Source organism: Kickxella alabastrina (genome assembly GCF_025024165.1).
Source record: "Kickxella alabastrina strain RSA 675 chromosome Unknown BX661scaffold_106, whole genome shotgun sequence".
Taxonomy (NCBI): domain Eukaryota; kingdom Fungi; phylum Kickxellomycota; class Kickxellomycetes; order Kickxellales; family Kickxellaceae; genus Kickxella; species Kickxella alabastrina.
Window position 1 is genome coordinate 1 of NW_026251577.1, and position 16,335 is coordinate 16,335.

Below are 16,335 nucleotides of genomic sequence, written 5' to 3' on the forward strand. Positions count from 1 at the left end.
TTTATTAGACCAATGTGAATCATTAGCATATGATTCAGCTTGTCAATTTAAATTAATGTCCAGCAAAGATTCGACCACCACCAACAATGACAGAGCTGGGAGAAATTCGACACGACCTAGGTAGCTGTCTCATTTTTGGCCTTTGATCTAGAATGAATTAATAATTTATCTGCAAATCAATTTCAGGCTCTGGGAAATAAAATTCAAGATTTAAACAATTCAATTCAATACAATCCAATTATAAACCCCAAATGCAAATGCAAATGCTCAAATTATAATAACCGTTTGGCACAATATAACTTTCTAATTATTATAAATATTTAAAATATTTTAGGGTCGAGTAAGCAATATATATTTAGAAATATTAAAAACATTATACTATATTGTACTACCACAGTGGCTATATGGCACAGTATGGAGATTATACAGGCTTTGTGACAATTGCAATTAGAATATTACTACCAAGTGGAATATTGCTCGGCATTAGTTCTTTCAGTGACCAATCGTCTTTGTTCGAATACTTAGCCAGGTTGTACTCTTCTGTCCCAATAGAAAAGTAATAGCTCGAGAAATCTATTTTAGGATACTTTTGTGTCAATTTGATTTTAAGATTCTTTAGAAGTGTGGCGGCTTTCAATTCATATTTCAGGGTGATTCCTGTGACATCAATTATTGCGATGTCACGTGACAATTGCAATTGGGAATTTGCGATTGTTTGAAATTGTGATTGTTTACGATCGCGATTTCTATTTTCACGGGCGATAGTTTCGAATAGATAAGCGGAGCTCTTTAAGCTCCCTTATAGTGGATTTTTAATAAAAATTAGTTAGTACGAATAAGTTTTATTACAATTCCTGACGGAAACATAAATTCTACGTTGTAAGACATGGGTTTTAACAAGTATTATATTATAAGTATAATTAAAAGTGCAAAAAGTATATGAAAAATAAAATAAAAAAATACGTTGTTTACCTATGCTTATATATTGTTTTTGGAGTTGGGTGCAAGAAAACATGAAGGATAAATCGACCTTTGTATATTACCTATTAATAGCATATAGCTCCTACACAAAAAAGTAAAAGTAAAAATAAAAATATTTCAAGCTTGTCTATTATCTAAAATTTTCTTTTCTATAAAAGCAATGACTTGGTGCGGACATTTGCATTGATGGTTAAAACAAAAGTTATTAATTAAAAATTGATACGGTGTATTTCAATTGCTTGTGGTAGCCTCTTTTTACAATAGCATACATTAAAAGCAAGCTGTCCAGCGTCAAAGGAAAACAAAAACAAAAATGGAATATCAGTGTTTCCCAACTATCACTAATGAGTGTCGCCTAAACCCGCGCTACAGCCGAGAAAGCGAGCAAAGAGGGGGACCAACTCCCTGGCATTGTCAACCTCAATTTCCCGCTCCAACAGCCGCCGCCATCACGACTACCAGCATTCCCCGAAGACACCACACCCAGCGCGCCCCCAGCACAAGCTGACAATGCCCTGCCCCAATTGCCTGGCACACTCACTCCTCTCCCGCAAACAGTGCCTGCACTCACCAATTGGCTCGCATTGTCACTCTCGATGTGGAAAGCATTCGAGGTCAAAAACTCACCAATGGTGACGGCCTTCTACAAGCTCTACCAGCTCGCTGCTGCGCTACTCATTTATTTACAGTGGGTGGCCTACAGCGACTTGGCATACAGCAACAGCCGATGGACTCACGGATGATTTAGTACTCCTTTCAACCACAATTTTGGATTGTTACGCGGCCGTGAAGATTTCCTTCAGATTACCAGACCCCCACCAATCTGGAAGGTGCAGTGGGCCTCCAGCAGAGCGTCACAAGCCTACAGCCTCATCAGCCATTGTAGGATTCCCCTACATGATGGCCCCTGCATTTGCGCTGATGGTTTCTACCACCCCCTGTCTACTTATAATTTTTATAGGTTTACACAGTCAGCGAGTTATTATTCAAGAATAAAACACCACCATTGACAGAACGACCGTATTGAAAATCAGCCAAGTAAACACCAAAAGTTTAATTTTTTAAAATAGAGGTGAAATAAGCACCATCACTCGCCAACAATTTATTGCAAAAAAATATTAAAGGACTCAGAGTGCACATTTAATCCCATGGGTGGGTACGTCTCACTGACTTTGCGCAGCAATTGAAACTTGTGTCACTGTTGTTCCTCACGGTCCACTAATATTTAAGTTAAACAAGAAGCTTAACATATTTTATTTATGTCGCAATCCGGGTATCGAACCCGTGACAGGGTAATAGTAACCTGTGCAAGCAAGCAACCAGTCTGAATCAGCCACGAATAACTGGACTTGTTGCTCTGTTCTGAAATGGTTACAAAAAATGTATTTATGAAGGTATTATAATTGGGCGTGCGTACATAGTAAATAAAAAATGGTTTTGCTTTTGGCCAGGCGTTTTTGCTGTTTATTCGTTTTCAAATTTTTTTGTGAAAAATGTTAATGTTCATTTGCAAGCATCACATTTGTAAACCAATTCATTGCTTGTCATATTATACTCCAGATTTATCAAGAATTTATGATATTTAAAATATTTGACTCGGTTGCTCGCTTTTTAAATTAAAACTTGATTATGTTATGACAATAGTGATCATTTGAATAAAATAAAACTAATTGTTAATAGAAAATCTTTATCTAGTAGCTCTGGTTGGGCTTTATGCTCTTGACCAACTGCGAGAAATGACTGTTCTTGTCGGCGAGCAGGTCATCAGGCGTGTAATGAGAATTGGACTAGCTATAATATATATTAATAGAGATGAGACTACGGAAAGAGCTGAAGAGCTCCCTATTCAGAATTCGCCGTACGCGTAAAATATCATAAACATATTTTACGCGTCTGCGCTGTCACGTGACTCGGCCCCCATTTCTGATGTCACAAGGCGTGTCAAACTCTGCCATCTGGCCGTGGTCCATCACCAGGATGCGGCCGCTGTCCATGACAGTGCCCAATGGTCAACATGGTGCAGTCCTTGAAATCACGGGGGAGCACTTTTTGCATGATCTGGTCGGACTTTGTATCCACATTGACTTTCGCTTCGTCCATAATGACAAACTTGCTTTTATGTTAAAAATAAATATATTGAACAAATTAACTAAAAGAAAGCTAAGGGATAAACAGCCTCCACTGTTCATATTCATTAGTATTTAATGTGTGTGTATGAATTCCCGCATATCCAAGTAGGGAATTAACTAGAGATTGATTAATGAATCAATCGCCGGAGACAAGCCGCAATTCCTTGTATCACACTTGCACTGCCAAAACAGAGCTCTGGAAAGACCAATAACCTGTCTCTAGTCGACACTAAACTTTTTGCCATTATGCTCTACCCATTTATTCAACCCAACACCCTCGATCCACGGCCCCTTGTTAAAATGTTTATTATTTTTATATTTAACGTACTTCTCTATTGGAGTATTGAGAGGGTCGCAGATTTGGCCCGCGCTAATAGCCGCCTAGACTTCGTTGTAGATGTACTCGTTGATTGGATTAAAGTTGTCGCGAATGGTTCCTTCAAGTAGTGCCGGGTCCTGCAGAATAATGGCAATGCACAACCGGGGGTCTTGTAGTCCCATTTTTCAATGTCAACGCAATCTGTGATCTGGCCGTTCGACTTTTATATACTCAAAATCTTTTATTTTATGCGAAAAAAGCGGTGTAAAATAGGGAGGAAAAACAATATTTATTCTAGCCAAAGCACCAATGTCTTTGTTAGTTTACCGACATCAATAAGAGCCGATGTCAAGCGCTGTTTGAATGCCATCTCGTTCAGCAACTCCCTCACAATCTCATTATCCATATCAGACCCACCAGCAGCATCATGAGCCTCATTAATATCGTTCAACTGATCAGTCAATTGCAAATGCCCCTTCTCCAACCCGTCCAAAACACCCTTTGCCACCGCCCGATCATACAGATCCACATTCAGCTGCTCACTGGCACCGGACCCGGTCTCAATATTATCAAACTCGGCGCGACTAATATTGATAGTCTCCCGGATAGACACAATGACCCGCTGTAATGTGGAAAACAGGGCGTTGGGAGCCGGACTAGGCGCGCGCACCAATTGTAGCATGCTTTGGATTCCAGCAATAATGTTATCGGTGCTCGATTCCAGGCCATATTGATCGGATCTATTGGCAGAAGTGGTGGTGGCGTTCGCAGAAGTGGATGTTGGTGCCTGTTTTGCTTCTACAGCTGCTGCGGCGGTGGCGGCGGCGGCGGCCATTGCCACCGCAGGCACCACCATAGCCTGTGTGGCGCGCGGTGCAGCCTTGCTCTCGTCGAAACACACTTTAAGAAGCTTCACAAGGTCCACAACAGCAGTCGCAAGGTGGCTGGCGGCGGCCTCCAAAAGCGAAATAGGTAGCACACCCATGCTGTTCAGGTGCTTGTCAACAGCATGAGCGAGGCCATCCAGATGAGTCTCAAGCTTGAGAACAACCTCAGGCGTGTTCTCCAGGGTGTCTCTGGGCAACGGCCATGTGCTGGGATCTCCGGAATTGGCGGCCTGGTAGGCGGTCACATCCGCGTTGAGTTCACCACAGGCAGCCACCACAAACGACTGGGCATTCGGCAAGTCAACATCCATGTTCTCCGACCTGACGGCTGAAAGCAGCGCCTCAACAGCCTCCTGGAATGCCCTGACGGATGACGGACGAATGACACCACCAGAGTTAACAAACACAGGTGGCGGAACCAGCTCCGTGTCTCCATGATCCATGGCAAATACTGAGGTGGCCTTGAGCCGTCGCACCTTGGCCCTAGCCTCATCAAGCTTAACCTTGAGCTCGCGCTCGCGCTCAATAAACCTTGTGCGTTCAATCCTCAGCTTGTCATTTTCCTGCCTCAGCGCTGGCACATCCGACCTCGCGGTAACCAGCTGGTCGCGCAACAACTTAAGTTCGTTCTCCAGCCTCTCGTTCTTCTGCGCTAACGCCGCGTTCATGCGCTCAATATTACTGATTTGCTCGGCATCTATGGGGGATTGGGAGCTGTCGCCGCGCCGGTCCAGCATTTGGCTCTCCAGCTGACCCACTCGCTTGCGCATGGCAGAGAGTCGCATTTCGTATTCGTTCTTGAGCTTTTCAAGGTCGCTCGTGCTCATGCGCGCGCTACGGTCAGGTGTGGGCACACGGGCGGTTTGGCCTAGTTGACTGTTGCGCAGACCACAGTTGGCGTCGTTGTCTGCGTCGTCGTGGGAAAAGCTGCTGCCGCGCCCCGCTGCTGATGCCATGGCAGATACCGGTGGATTAATGGTATGGGTGTAGCCCTGGATGCTGCCTGAGCTTGTCGGCGGCGACCTCGACATCTGGTACTGACCGAACCCCGACTGCTGTCCGAACTGCGAGCTCTGGAACTGCTGTGCAATTGGCAACGCACTCTGCATATTGCCCATGTTCATCGAGTCATACCTGGAAGATGCAGTGGCGAACTCGGTAGTGTCAATTTTGTGCGGGAAGCGTCTTTTCAGCTCCTCATTGACGTCATGCACGAGGTCGACAAACTTTGGGCGCGACAAGGTGGCTAGCTTTTGGCGTGCCTGGTTGCGCTTCGGATGGTAATGGTCGCGGACGGGTAGAAAGGGGAAGTCTTGGTTTTCGCTGCGGCGTCGCTTAAGCTCGTCGTATACGTCTGTTGCTAGCTCTTGGAATTGCATTGGCGTGAGCCGGGAGAGCTTGCCGAGCTCGGACTTTGTTGGTGCAGACACTCCTTGGTCAATCTCGTCGAGAATGAATTTACTCATCTCGCGATGGTACTGCCCTGCAGTGACCTCCATGTTTTTTTAGTTTATGTGAATAATTAAATGCCTAGGAAATAAGGATTGGAAAATATTGTATCTTCGCTTGTGAAAAATGGCAAAGTGTAGAAAAAATGTGCGCAATAGAAAAAACAATGCAAAGGTGAAAAGGGTAACAACGGAGCAGCACACAATAAACTAGGCACCAAAACCTTTTTGGAGTATTCGGATGTTCGTCGAGAATGTTCCTTTCGCTGTAGAAAATAATGAGACTACGAATATCTGAAAAATTCGAATATCCTGCAAATCAACATCTTTCCTATCCAGATTGCATAACAACCCAGAACGCGCCTAGAAACTAGAGGCAATGAATAGCCCCCCACTATGGTTGAAGATATTAATCATTGCGCTGCTTCTTACAAAAAGAAGCTTGGGGTTGGACATTGGCTTGGCCAAAGTCTCGGCGTCGCTGTAGACTCGGGTTCAGCCGACTCTGACGATGCCTTTTTGCGCAATAAACAGGGAGGATGCTCGCTTATAAGAAGGGCATTGAGGATGATGCGAAAGTTCATCACTGCAGCCATGCTACGATTCCACTTCCGTATGCCTAATGTCACTTTTTTTTGCCATCCTTAACCAACCTGCGATGACAAAAATACTAGAAAACAGCAGCAGCGCAGATAGGAATATTTGTTTGGTTAAAGAGTAATCTGCCGCTAAGAATACTTACGAATATCTCACATATGTGCTATCTTATTTCTACCTTTGGCGAAAGGTGTTAACTCACTGTTAACTTACCTTTTAATGAAACGTAAAGGTAAGTGTGTAAACAATCTCAAAGGTTACTCTGTCGATTGGATATTTGTTATAGTTTAATTCTGGTCGCTGCAGGTCAATTGATTTTCAAAAAAAAAACGCAAATTTCATTGGCATTTTTGGCTCTGATTTTTTATTTTGGTTTGCATAGCAAAAAATGGTGCATTTTCAGTTGTAAAGCTTAAAATAAGGTAAACAAAAATTTCAATTTGAATAGTAGTGCCAAAATTTTATTACTAACATTTTTTGAAAAAGTTTAATTGACTCCCTTGATGGCCACACAATAGAATATCGCAACTTTTCTATCCTCATTGTTTATTTATTCTTACACATTATAACTATCAAATATTCCATACAATCGAACCAAGGTGTTTTTAGGGAGGGAGGAAAAACAGAGATAATGTCCTTGGTAAAAAAAAGAAACAAGGAAGAGAGAGAAAGAGAGAGAGGAAATGGAATGTGGTTGTTCGATTCAGCGCTTATCCGAATCCATTCTTGTCGACTCCTCGACGACCCTGGAAAAGGCGGCTAGCACGGTGGCAACCGAACAAGCAACTCTCTGCCAAAACCCAGTTGCGCCATCTACAGAAGCCATCCAAACCCAAACCATTCCACATAGCCTCAAAACTCGCTCTTGCAAATTCCAATACCGAATGCATGCGGTCAACCAGGAAAACAGCTGCATAAGGTACTTTGCCAGGATCTCCGGCATCTCCGAGTTCTTGAACCGCACGGACGCCCACACCAAGGTATTTCCGAGCAGCACCAGCCACATGATGATAATCCGGTTCACAAGATCCAAAACAAAACTCATTACTGCCAGTATTGTAACTCCGTGTGTATCCAAATCCCGCACATTGTCTGCCGGAAGCTGCAGGTGAGAACTGTGCGTCGGCTTTGTTTTAACAGCAGTTGAATTAGTGGAGAAAGCAATAGCATCTGTGTGTATTTCAGTAGATTCTGAGAGCAGCATTTTGAGAGTAGCCAGTCGCTCGCGCACATACACATCGCGTATTTGGCGAGTATCTCGGAGGGCCAATGCCATGTGCTCAAGGCCAAAAGAAAAAAGCTGAGCGGCACCCTCCTTGTTGCCCTCCCTGTCCAATTGCCTGGCCCTTATTGCCGCGGCAATTGCCAGGTCTATGCGGTTGGAGTTCAAGATATAATCTGCTACTGGGTTGGTGTCGGTGTTGGTGTCAGTAGTATCCTTTTTTGGTTCGTCTTGTTTGGCCATTTTAGCCAGCCATGTTGTTGCACGAGATATGCGCGTGTCGTTGTTGGCTGCATTAGGTAATGATAAGACTGTGAAGAGCGATGTGAAGTCCATTGTGTTCAGACGATGAAAGGAGAGGGGAGAGGAGTGATTAGGAGAGAGTATTTCAGAGGCAGGATATAGTATGCGAATTAATAAAAAAGACAAGTGGAGAGTCGGAAGCAATTTTTTCTTTTTGCGTGCTTTCTAGCAAGGAAATAACATCCATGTTTCTTTAAATGCGCCGTCGTTTGCATTGTGCTTTTTTTAAGTTGATGTTGACATGTGAAACTGCGATACAAATACAAATATGATGTCAAATATTAGCGAGTTTTGATTCCAATCGCAGGAGAACGATATACATTCGAAAAAGGCAACCATGACGAGTTACTTTTTTATAATCATTTACTCTTTTCCTCTTGATTCTGCACCTTTATTACTTTTTAGCTTTTGTAATTTTTTTTTTTATAATTTTACAATATAAAATAAAAAAGATGGCAACATACAAGGACATTGTCTATGTCAAAGATAGCGCTGACCTATGTCACACCCTAGATATCTATCTACCAACCGCCACGCCACCGCCGCACTCCCTACTCCCTCTCATACTCTATATCCACGGCGGCGCCTGGCGGACCGATGACAAGCAAACAATTCCCTCCCTTGGCCCTTCCCTTGCCCACCACAGCTCAGCCATTGTCGCCATACCCAACTATCGCCTAAGCACACGCGCCGAATCCTCCATTCGCCACCCGACGCACCTTGAAGACGTCCAATCGGCGCTACATTTTCTTCAATCTTGTCAGCAACCATACCCTGGGCACGAATACGTGGACCACAAACGAATTTACCTGGTCGGACACTCGGCTGGCGCTCACCTGGCAAACATGGCGGTTCTGACAGGCAATGCGCAAAGCGCCAGGGGTGTGCTAGGCATTGGCGGGATTTACGATATCCCGGGGTTACTCAAGACATACCCGAGCTACAAAGATTTCGTCGAAATGGCGTTCTGGCCGCACCAGTACCAGGAGGCCAGTCCCCTACACAGGGTCGGCGATGAGGGAAGGGATATTGCGTTCATGTTGGTCAATAGTGTGGAGGATGAGCTTGTTGGCTCGCAGCAGGCCGTGAGGTTTGCGCAGAAGCTTATTGACCGCGGATACCGCAATGTCACGCTGGCCGTACGCGATATCGGCGGTCATTACGAGCAGCTCGAAAGGCCAGAGTTTTGGAATCTGGTGGCTGACTTTGTTGCGAGCAGCAAAAAATAATGAGTATAAACAGTATGGTGATTTATTACAAATTATAAACAACAGATAGTAGCGAGTGAAGGAAAACAAAAACACAAGCATAGCCTATTAGGAAGACAGAAAGAAAGAAAAAGAAATGATGGCAAATAAATACAAGAGAGCATAAAAGAAAGTGTTTACACTGCGGTCGGTGCAGTCGACGTTGTTGTCGAGCGCTTACGCCCACGCTTACGCGGAGGAGCAGGCACAGAAACAGGAGCAGGTTCGTCAGTCTTTGGCACCTCACCGGGAGAAGGGCTCTGCAAGCTGGCCCAGATATCCAACAGCTCCGGCACCTTGAACACATCGTGCACGCCCTGCAGTGCAAGCAAATCACTGAGCGAAAATGCAGTATTGGCAACCTCGGCGTGGCGCAGTGAGTCTGTCGGCAAAGCGCACTCCTCTTGCGGCTGACGTCCGTTCGACGACTTTCTGCGCTTCTGCGCTGGCGGTGCCACCGGTGCCTCAGCCGACCATTCGAGGTTACGTGCAATTGTTGCGTCAGCCATACGCACCGGCGCATCATCATGTCCACTCGGCCGTTTCCTCGGCAAGCACACTGTCGCGTCGGTCGCCGAAAACGCCCACAGGCGGATGCGGAAGTCGCTGGCAAACACCGCCCGCAGCGCGCCCGACTCTAGTACACGCCGACCGCCAGCATATGTTGTGGTAATCAGCACGTTGTGGAACGCAACGACAAACTCTGTACCGATGGGCAAAGCGTTGATAGTCGCTGGGCCCAGCGCCACGTACATGGAGATGACGCCGTCCGCGCCAAAAAATATGTGGTAGAAGCGGCCGGCCGTGCTCTTGGGCACGTCGTAGCTCTGCGTTCCCAGGTCCAGCCGCAGCCCGCCGTCTGCCACAAAGTGCTCGTCGATCACCGCGTTCCACTCCTCCAGTGTACGCGGCATGCCGGTGAATGAGCTGTGGAATGACAGTAGCCGATCAATGGCGCTGCCTAGAACATCACGCCGGGGGATGTGGTGCTGGAGTGGCGGCGATGGCATTTGCTCAGCTGGCGGCGTCTGAACCTGAAAGCGCTCAGCTAGTGGCACCTCGGCCAGAGACAGCATGCTGACTGCCGAGCCCGGAGTCGTAATAGACTTGACCCCCGACTGTGACCGCGACCGCCCCTGCTTGGTCGGCGTCGGGGTCGGCGTCGGCGCAGCAACGGTACTGTCCTTTCTGACATTGTTGAGACCCGTTCTGCGCCTAGTTTTCTTTGGCACAAGAGGCTTGGGAGATTTCTGCGCGGCTGAGCCGGGGGCCGGACTGGCTCTGGGCGTCGAGCCTGCGAATAGACCACTGCTGCCCAGAGTGCTATTCGGAGTAAAATCGTATATGTTTGCGAAAGCAAGATTGGCACCACCAACATTTGCTGCATCCCAATTGGCTGCGCTCGTATCCGAATGTGTTGCTCCATGCAGGGGTGGCTGCTGCTGCTCTTGGCCCGCGGGTGTTGCAGACAGCAGTGTACTGGCTGGCGTTAGAGCCCGCGCTTGTACTTGAGCAAATGCTTGTGCTTGGACTTGAGCCAGCATTTGTGCTTGTATCTGCGCCTGTGCCAAGGTGATGCCTGGTCTGCTTTGGAAAAAAGCCCCTGTATGCGCTGATGATTGTGCTGGGTATGGAAACGACGAGGAAGGAACACATGACAAAGGTACTTGTAGGTGGGGCATCCTCTGCTCCATCTCCTGCTGTGCAACGGCTGGCATAGCTATTACAGACTGATTCAACTGCCCAGCATGCATGAGCTGCATCTGATGCTGTTGTTGCTGAAGCTGCTCCCAATATTGTAAAATAAGTGAGTTGTTCAGCTCGCCCAGCGCCGCCTGCTGTGCCGGCACCCCAGCCAACTGCTGCAAGACCAGCTCATTTCTTAAACTCTGCTGCGCCGGCGACGCCGTTGCCGAACTGTCGGTCGCTTGTTGTTGCTGTGTTGTTAATTGGTGGTCCATGGGCCATCCACAGGACGTCAACATATGGTGAGGTACTGTTATTCCTACTCGCTGCTGCTGCGTCTGTTCTGAGGCAGTAATGTTCCCTATTACTGTGGATGAAGGTGATGCGGAGAACGGACTTTGCCCCGCAATCGAGCCTCCCAAGGCACCCAAGTTGCTATTGCTGCTGTCGTTAGTCGCTCCTGTGTATTGCATATTCAACAGACCAAGCATCTGGTCGCCTAACGACTGTCCCGAAACTGTGTTGTCCATATTCAGGTCGTTATTTGTAGATAATAAAAATGCAAAGTGATAGAAAAATATTAATGATGGAAAATAAAAGGTAAAATAAAAAACAAAGTATGAGGGATAAAAAAGGAAAATAGAAAAAAGAGGCTATTATAATGAAATAAAAAGCGGGCAGGGGGGTGGTGGGGAAAGGGGGAGGAGACAGGATATAATCACTTGCATCGGATTTGCTGCTATAATGTAGGGGGTTTTGCAAGCTTGACTTTAGAGCTAGACAACATGTACAAAAGACAAAAAAGGTAATAAAAATAAAAATTTGTCATTAAGGGAAAATTGGAAAAGAGCTTGAAAGTAAAAAGGGTCGAGTAATCATTTGGGCTTGTAAGCGCCAAAGGGAAAACAAAACTCTTGGCCTCAGTTTTTTTCTGGCCACACCTGTTTTTCCGCTTGCTTAGCTGCTAGCCTGCCAAATATAATATTTACACTGCATCCTTTTTTACAATAGCAGCATTTTTTTGCCACTGCCTCGATTTACCCCAATCCACACAAACAAACAAGCATGCTTCATGTGACATTTTCTACCACAACATCAACTTTTATTTAAAATTTTTTCGCTATTGTTTTTGTTTAATTTTTGTTGCTGCTATTGCTGCTATCAAAAATGTGGCTTGTACTCTATTTACTAAAAAAGTTTGGATCGACATCATCCTTTGCCCAAATAAGAATTGTGAAAATTGTAGTTGCCACTTCTTTGGGGTAAACAAAAACATAACTTTGATAGTATTTCTAAACTTTTTCGCAGCCCGATTATTGATTTATGCATTATAATTTAAATGGCCTTCAAATGTGGATGCAATGAACTGTATATTTGTATAATTATTTAAAATATTAAACTCAGTCAAGCTTGAGCCCAATTGACTCAAGAAACGCCGTGTTGTTGGGCTTGCGGCCCAAGAATTTCTCCAGGCTCACTGATGCATCGCGGCTGCCACCGGGAAGCAGTATTTCACGGCGGTAGTCCAACCCAGTCTTTGGGTTGTCAATTCCCTCCTTGAAAAACCGCGACGCAAACATGTCGGCACTAAATACCTGCGACCAAAGGTACCCGTAGTACCCAGTGTCATATCCACCCATCATGTGTCCAAAGGTGGCCATACCCCAGGAATCAATGTCACCATTATTAAACATTGTAATGCCTTCGCGCAACTTGTTGTAAATTGCCTTAGCATCTACCTTGCCATCAGCAGTGTCATGGATGGCCATGTCATAAAGCCCGTAAAATACTTGAACAAGATTAGACAATCCTGAGCCTTTGTTCTTAGCAGCAACGAGGCGCTTGACAAGGTCTTCAGGAATGGGCTCCCCAGTCTTGTAGTGCACGGCAAACTTGCGTAAGACTGAGGGGTCCCAACCCCAATTTTCGAGCATCTGCGATGGGGCCTCTACAAAGTCACGCTCCATATTAGTACCATGAAATTTAGCCCACTTGGTCACTGAACACATTTCGTGAAAGACGTGTCCAAGCTCGTGCAGAAATGTTACAACATTGCCATGTGTCAGCAGCGCTGGTGTAGCACCTGTAGGTTTGGAAAAGTTAGCAACCATGGCTGCCACTGGGTACTCACGTGTTCCATCTTCACGATCATACCCAGCGCGAATCGGCCACACTGCAGCATGGTTGTACTTGTTCTCGCGTGGATACAGGTCAAGGTAAAAGTGGCCAACAAAATCGTCACTTGTGGCTTCCCACACCTCGTACATGTCCACATCATCATGCCACACAGGCGGGTTCTCTACCTTAGTAAACCGCAGGCTGAACATATTCTGGAAAATATCTAGAATGCCATGTATCACCTCCTTTACTGGAAAGTACTGCTTGACCTCATTCTCACTGATACTATATTCATGCTTCTTTAGCAGCGTTGAGTAATAACGATGGTCCCACAGATACAAGCCCTCATAAGGCACACCTGCTGCCTTGTTCTCTGCCTGTTTAAGTTTTTCGAGCTTCTTGAACTCAGTTTTTGCCAAGAGCTGCAATCTTGTCTGCATGTCATGCTCAAAGTTTATCACCTCTTTTGGTGTCTTGCCTACCTTACTTAGCTTAAACTCTGCATGTGTCTTGAATTCAAGAAGCTGGGCTGCCTCAGTGCGCAGAGCAATAGTTTCTTGCATTAGCACAATGTTTTCTGGACACAACTGCTTGTTCAAAGTTAGTAGTATCTTTCGTGTTTGCTCATTTTTGGCTGCCTGCATGACAGGGCTCATATCTGGTGACTTTGTCGTGACAACATACTTCTCAACACCGTCAACCACCTCCGTTTTGCGGCCTTCGAAGTAGTCATCAACCAGCCCATCGAGGTCTTCGCGAGTGAACAGGATGCGTCCAGTGCTTTTGTTGATGTTGCTATTAAATTCTATTCCCAGATCTGACAGGCGCTTGCTGATTTGGATGAGCCTTTTGCGTTTCTTGACGCTGAGTGCAAGGCCGTTGTAGCGGTATCCCTGTTCAATTTTTCCTACCAATCTACGATCCTCGGGCCCCAGCACAGCCAGCTCTGCCGGATTATTATACACAGCGCGCACGGCCTTGTACACATCCTCGCGCATAATCATTTCGATTTCAAACGCCTAAAACATGGAAGATGGTATATACATGATTGCACGAATTAATACAATGGTCATAAAACGGTACGAATCATTATTAAAATGTTCGAGTTTCTTTTCATGATGCGGCGAAGACAGATAATTAACAGGTTTAAATAACGGAATCAAATAAACTTACATTGAGCTTTTCCTCCCCTTTAATGCTTGCGTCGCGAACCTCTTTCTTGGTGCTCACGTTCTGCAAAAACGAAATGACAGAGTAGTCGGCGTTCTGGGTGTTTTCGCGTGTGGCCAGTGGCACAATGACGTTGTTAAATGTGGGGTTGGGCTCGGCAGCAACCTGGTCAAGAATCGCTTTGCTCTCGGCAATCATCTCGTCAACAGTGAGGGCAATATCCTCGGGGCTCAGGTCAAAATTGACCACGGTTCTCTTGGAAATGGGCTTAGTCATGATTGTGCTTGGTGCTGAAAAGTGTTAGCTTAAATAAATGACTAAGTGGTTGATATACTGGTATAGAAATGCAATAATAATGCTAGTAAGTGCAAAAATAATTTAATATAATGAATACAGACAAAAAACGATTTGGAGATAATTTCTGAATAATTCTAATAAAAGCTAATTTCTAGTTTTCTCTCTATTTCTTTTACGTTGCTTCTTTCTTTGACATTTTTTGAGTAGAAAACAAAATGTAGAAAAATAAAAGTAAAAAGTTAAAAAGAACTTGACTGCTTTTCAACAAAATAAATACGAATAATATAAAGAAAATAATGTAATTTAAAAGCAATGTGCGATAATGAAAAAACCAATTCACCAATTCACCACTTCACATCCTCAATTAAATTGACTATTTTTATAAAACTAAATGTCTAAAATTGTGTCTAAACAATTGTTAGACAACTATACATGTCACTTTTTTGACGAGGTGAATATAGTTTGTTTGATTTGCCCTCCTTTGATTTGTTCTAAATAAGCAAACAATTAAAACCAACAATTGGCCTTTGAACTCAATCTAATCGTGCACGCGGTTGTGCTATATAAAACAATTTTGAATGCTGCGCTCCCCACTTTTCCTATTCACATGCCAGATGTTCAAGCAGAGGAGCATGTGATGGACAACGAATATAAACAAAAAATTTGATTTTAAATGTCCCCAGATTTCTCTTTTTCGATTTCTCTCCTTTCTCTTCTCAACACCGACATCACCCATTTTTATTTTTGTAATTTTTCTATAATGATAGACAACGCCGAGTTCGAAACCCAAGTGCCTACCAAAGATGGCATTGAAGAAGTTATCGAGTGGGTAGACTCTGACAACCACAGCTTCTACACACACATGTTCAAGTCGTGCAAGCAACCCCCCGTGGCCACGCTAACGATAATCCATGGTCTTGGTGAACACATTGACCGATACTCTTCTTTGGCCAAACACTTTGCTCTTGCTGGGATTCAAGTTTTGGGATTCGATCAGCGTGGATTCGGCAAAACCGGCCGTCGCTGCGGCCGCCTTGGCGACAGTGAGGGCATCGACGCGGTGGCCGCAGACATAACCTTCATGAATTCAAGGGTAATGATACCGGGTGTGCCTCACTTCCTTTTTGGCCACTCCATGGGTGGACTGAACGTCTTGAACTATTCCCTGGAGCATAACTCTGACGGCAATATCCGAGGCGTTTTGGCGTCTGCACCGGCACTGATGGCTGGCAAGCCGCTGTTGCCTCCAGGCTTTGTTGTCTCGCTTTTGCATCAGGTTGCCAAGATTGTCCCTAGCATTCAGAAGAGCACGGGAATCACTGCCGATATGCTCACTAGCAACCAGGCCGAAATCGAGATATTCAATTCTTCTGTTGAGAATATCGGTCATTGTACTTTGGGAACATTGTCGTGTATTATCAAGAAGGGCCTGTACGTTATGGATAATGCTGGACGGTTCAATACACCTGTGCTGTTGGTGCATGCCGATGGAGACAAGGCTACTGACATTGAGGGAACGCGTAAGTTCTACAAGGCGCTGCCAGATGCGCTGGATAAAGAGTTCCGCGAAGTCAAAGATGTCGCGTACCACGAGCTGCACTTTGAAGAGAACCTCGATTTCGATCTCTTTGATCTCTACACGCAGTGGATTCTGAAACGCGCGTGAACAATGCCGTGTTCTTTTATCTTTTTCTGCTGTCTTATTGTCATTTAGAGTTTTCAATAGTCACTTTTGTTACATTTGTCTTGTCATAGTTGAATGGACGAATGTAATAATATAATTAAAATAGTGCACTGTTGTAAGCATTAAGTAAAAAAGAACAGCTTGTTTAGATGGGGGGCAGACGCGACCCGCCAGTCATCGGTTCGGGCATTCTGATCTGGTAATCGCCGTTCTTCGTGATATACCGAACCCACGGCAGCGCCTGGTA

At 45.2% G+C, this 16,335-nt stretch overlaps 2 protein-coding genes across 2 annotated transcripts; one reads left to right on the forward strand and one right to left on the reverse strand.

Annotated features, from left to right (window-relative positions):
- Window positions 1-1,325: 1,325 nt before the first annotated feature.
- Window positions 1,326-1,724, forward strand: BX661DRAFT_201756 (uncharacterized protein; the record flags this gene model as incomplete). The annotated part of the gene is made up of 2 exons (XM_051538486.1): window positions 1,326-1,331; window positions 1,374-1,724. 2 exons carry the CDS (start codon window positions 1,326-1,328, stop codon window positions 1,722-1,724), a joined length of 357 nt encoding a protein of 118 aa, XP_051388446.1.
- Window positions 1,725-2,915: 1,191 nt separating this feature from the next.
- On the reverse strand, window positions 2,916-3,101 carry BX661DRAFT_211927 (uncharacterized protein). The gene has a single exon (XM_051538733.1). The coding sequence runs from the start codon at window positions 3,079-3,081 to the stop codon at window positions 2,923-2,925; it is 159 nt and encodes a 52-aa protein (XP_051388447.1). The 5' UTR covers window positions 3,082-3,101; the 3' UTR covers window positions 2,916-2,922.
- Between the last annotated feature and the right edge of the window lie 13,234 nt (window positions 3,102-16,335).

Excerpts from the sequence above, each read along its gene's own strand:
- BX661DRAFT_211927 (XM_051538733.1), bottom strand. The coding sequence starts at position 3,081 with ATGGACGAAGCGAAAGTCAATGTGGATACAAAGTCCGACCAGATCATG.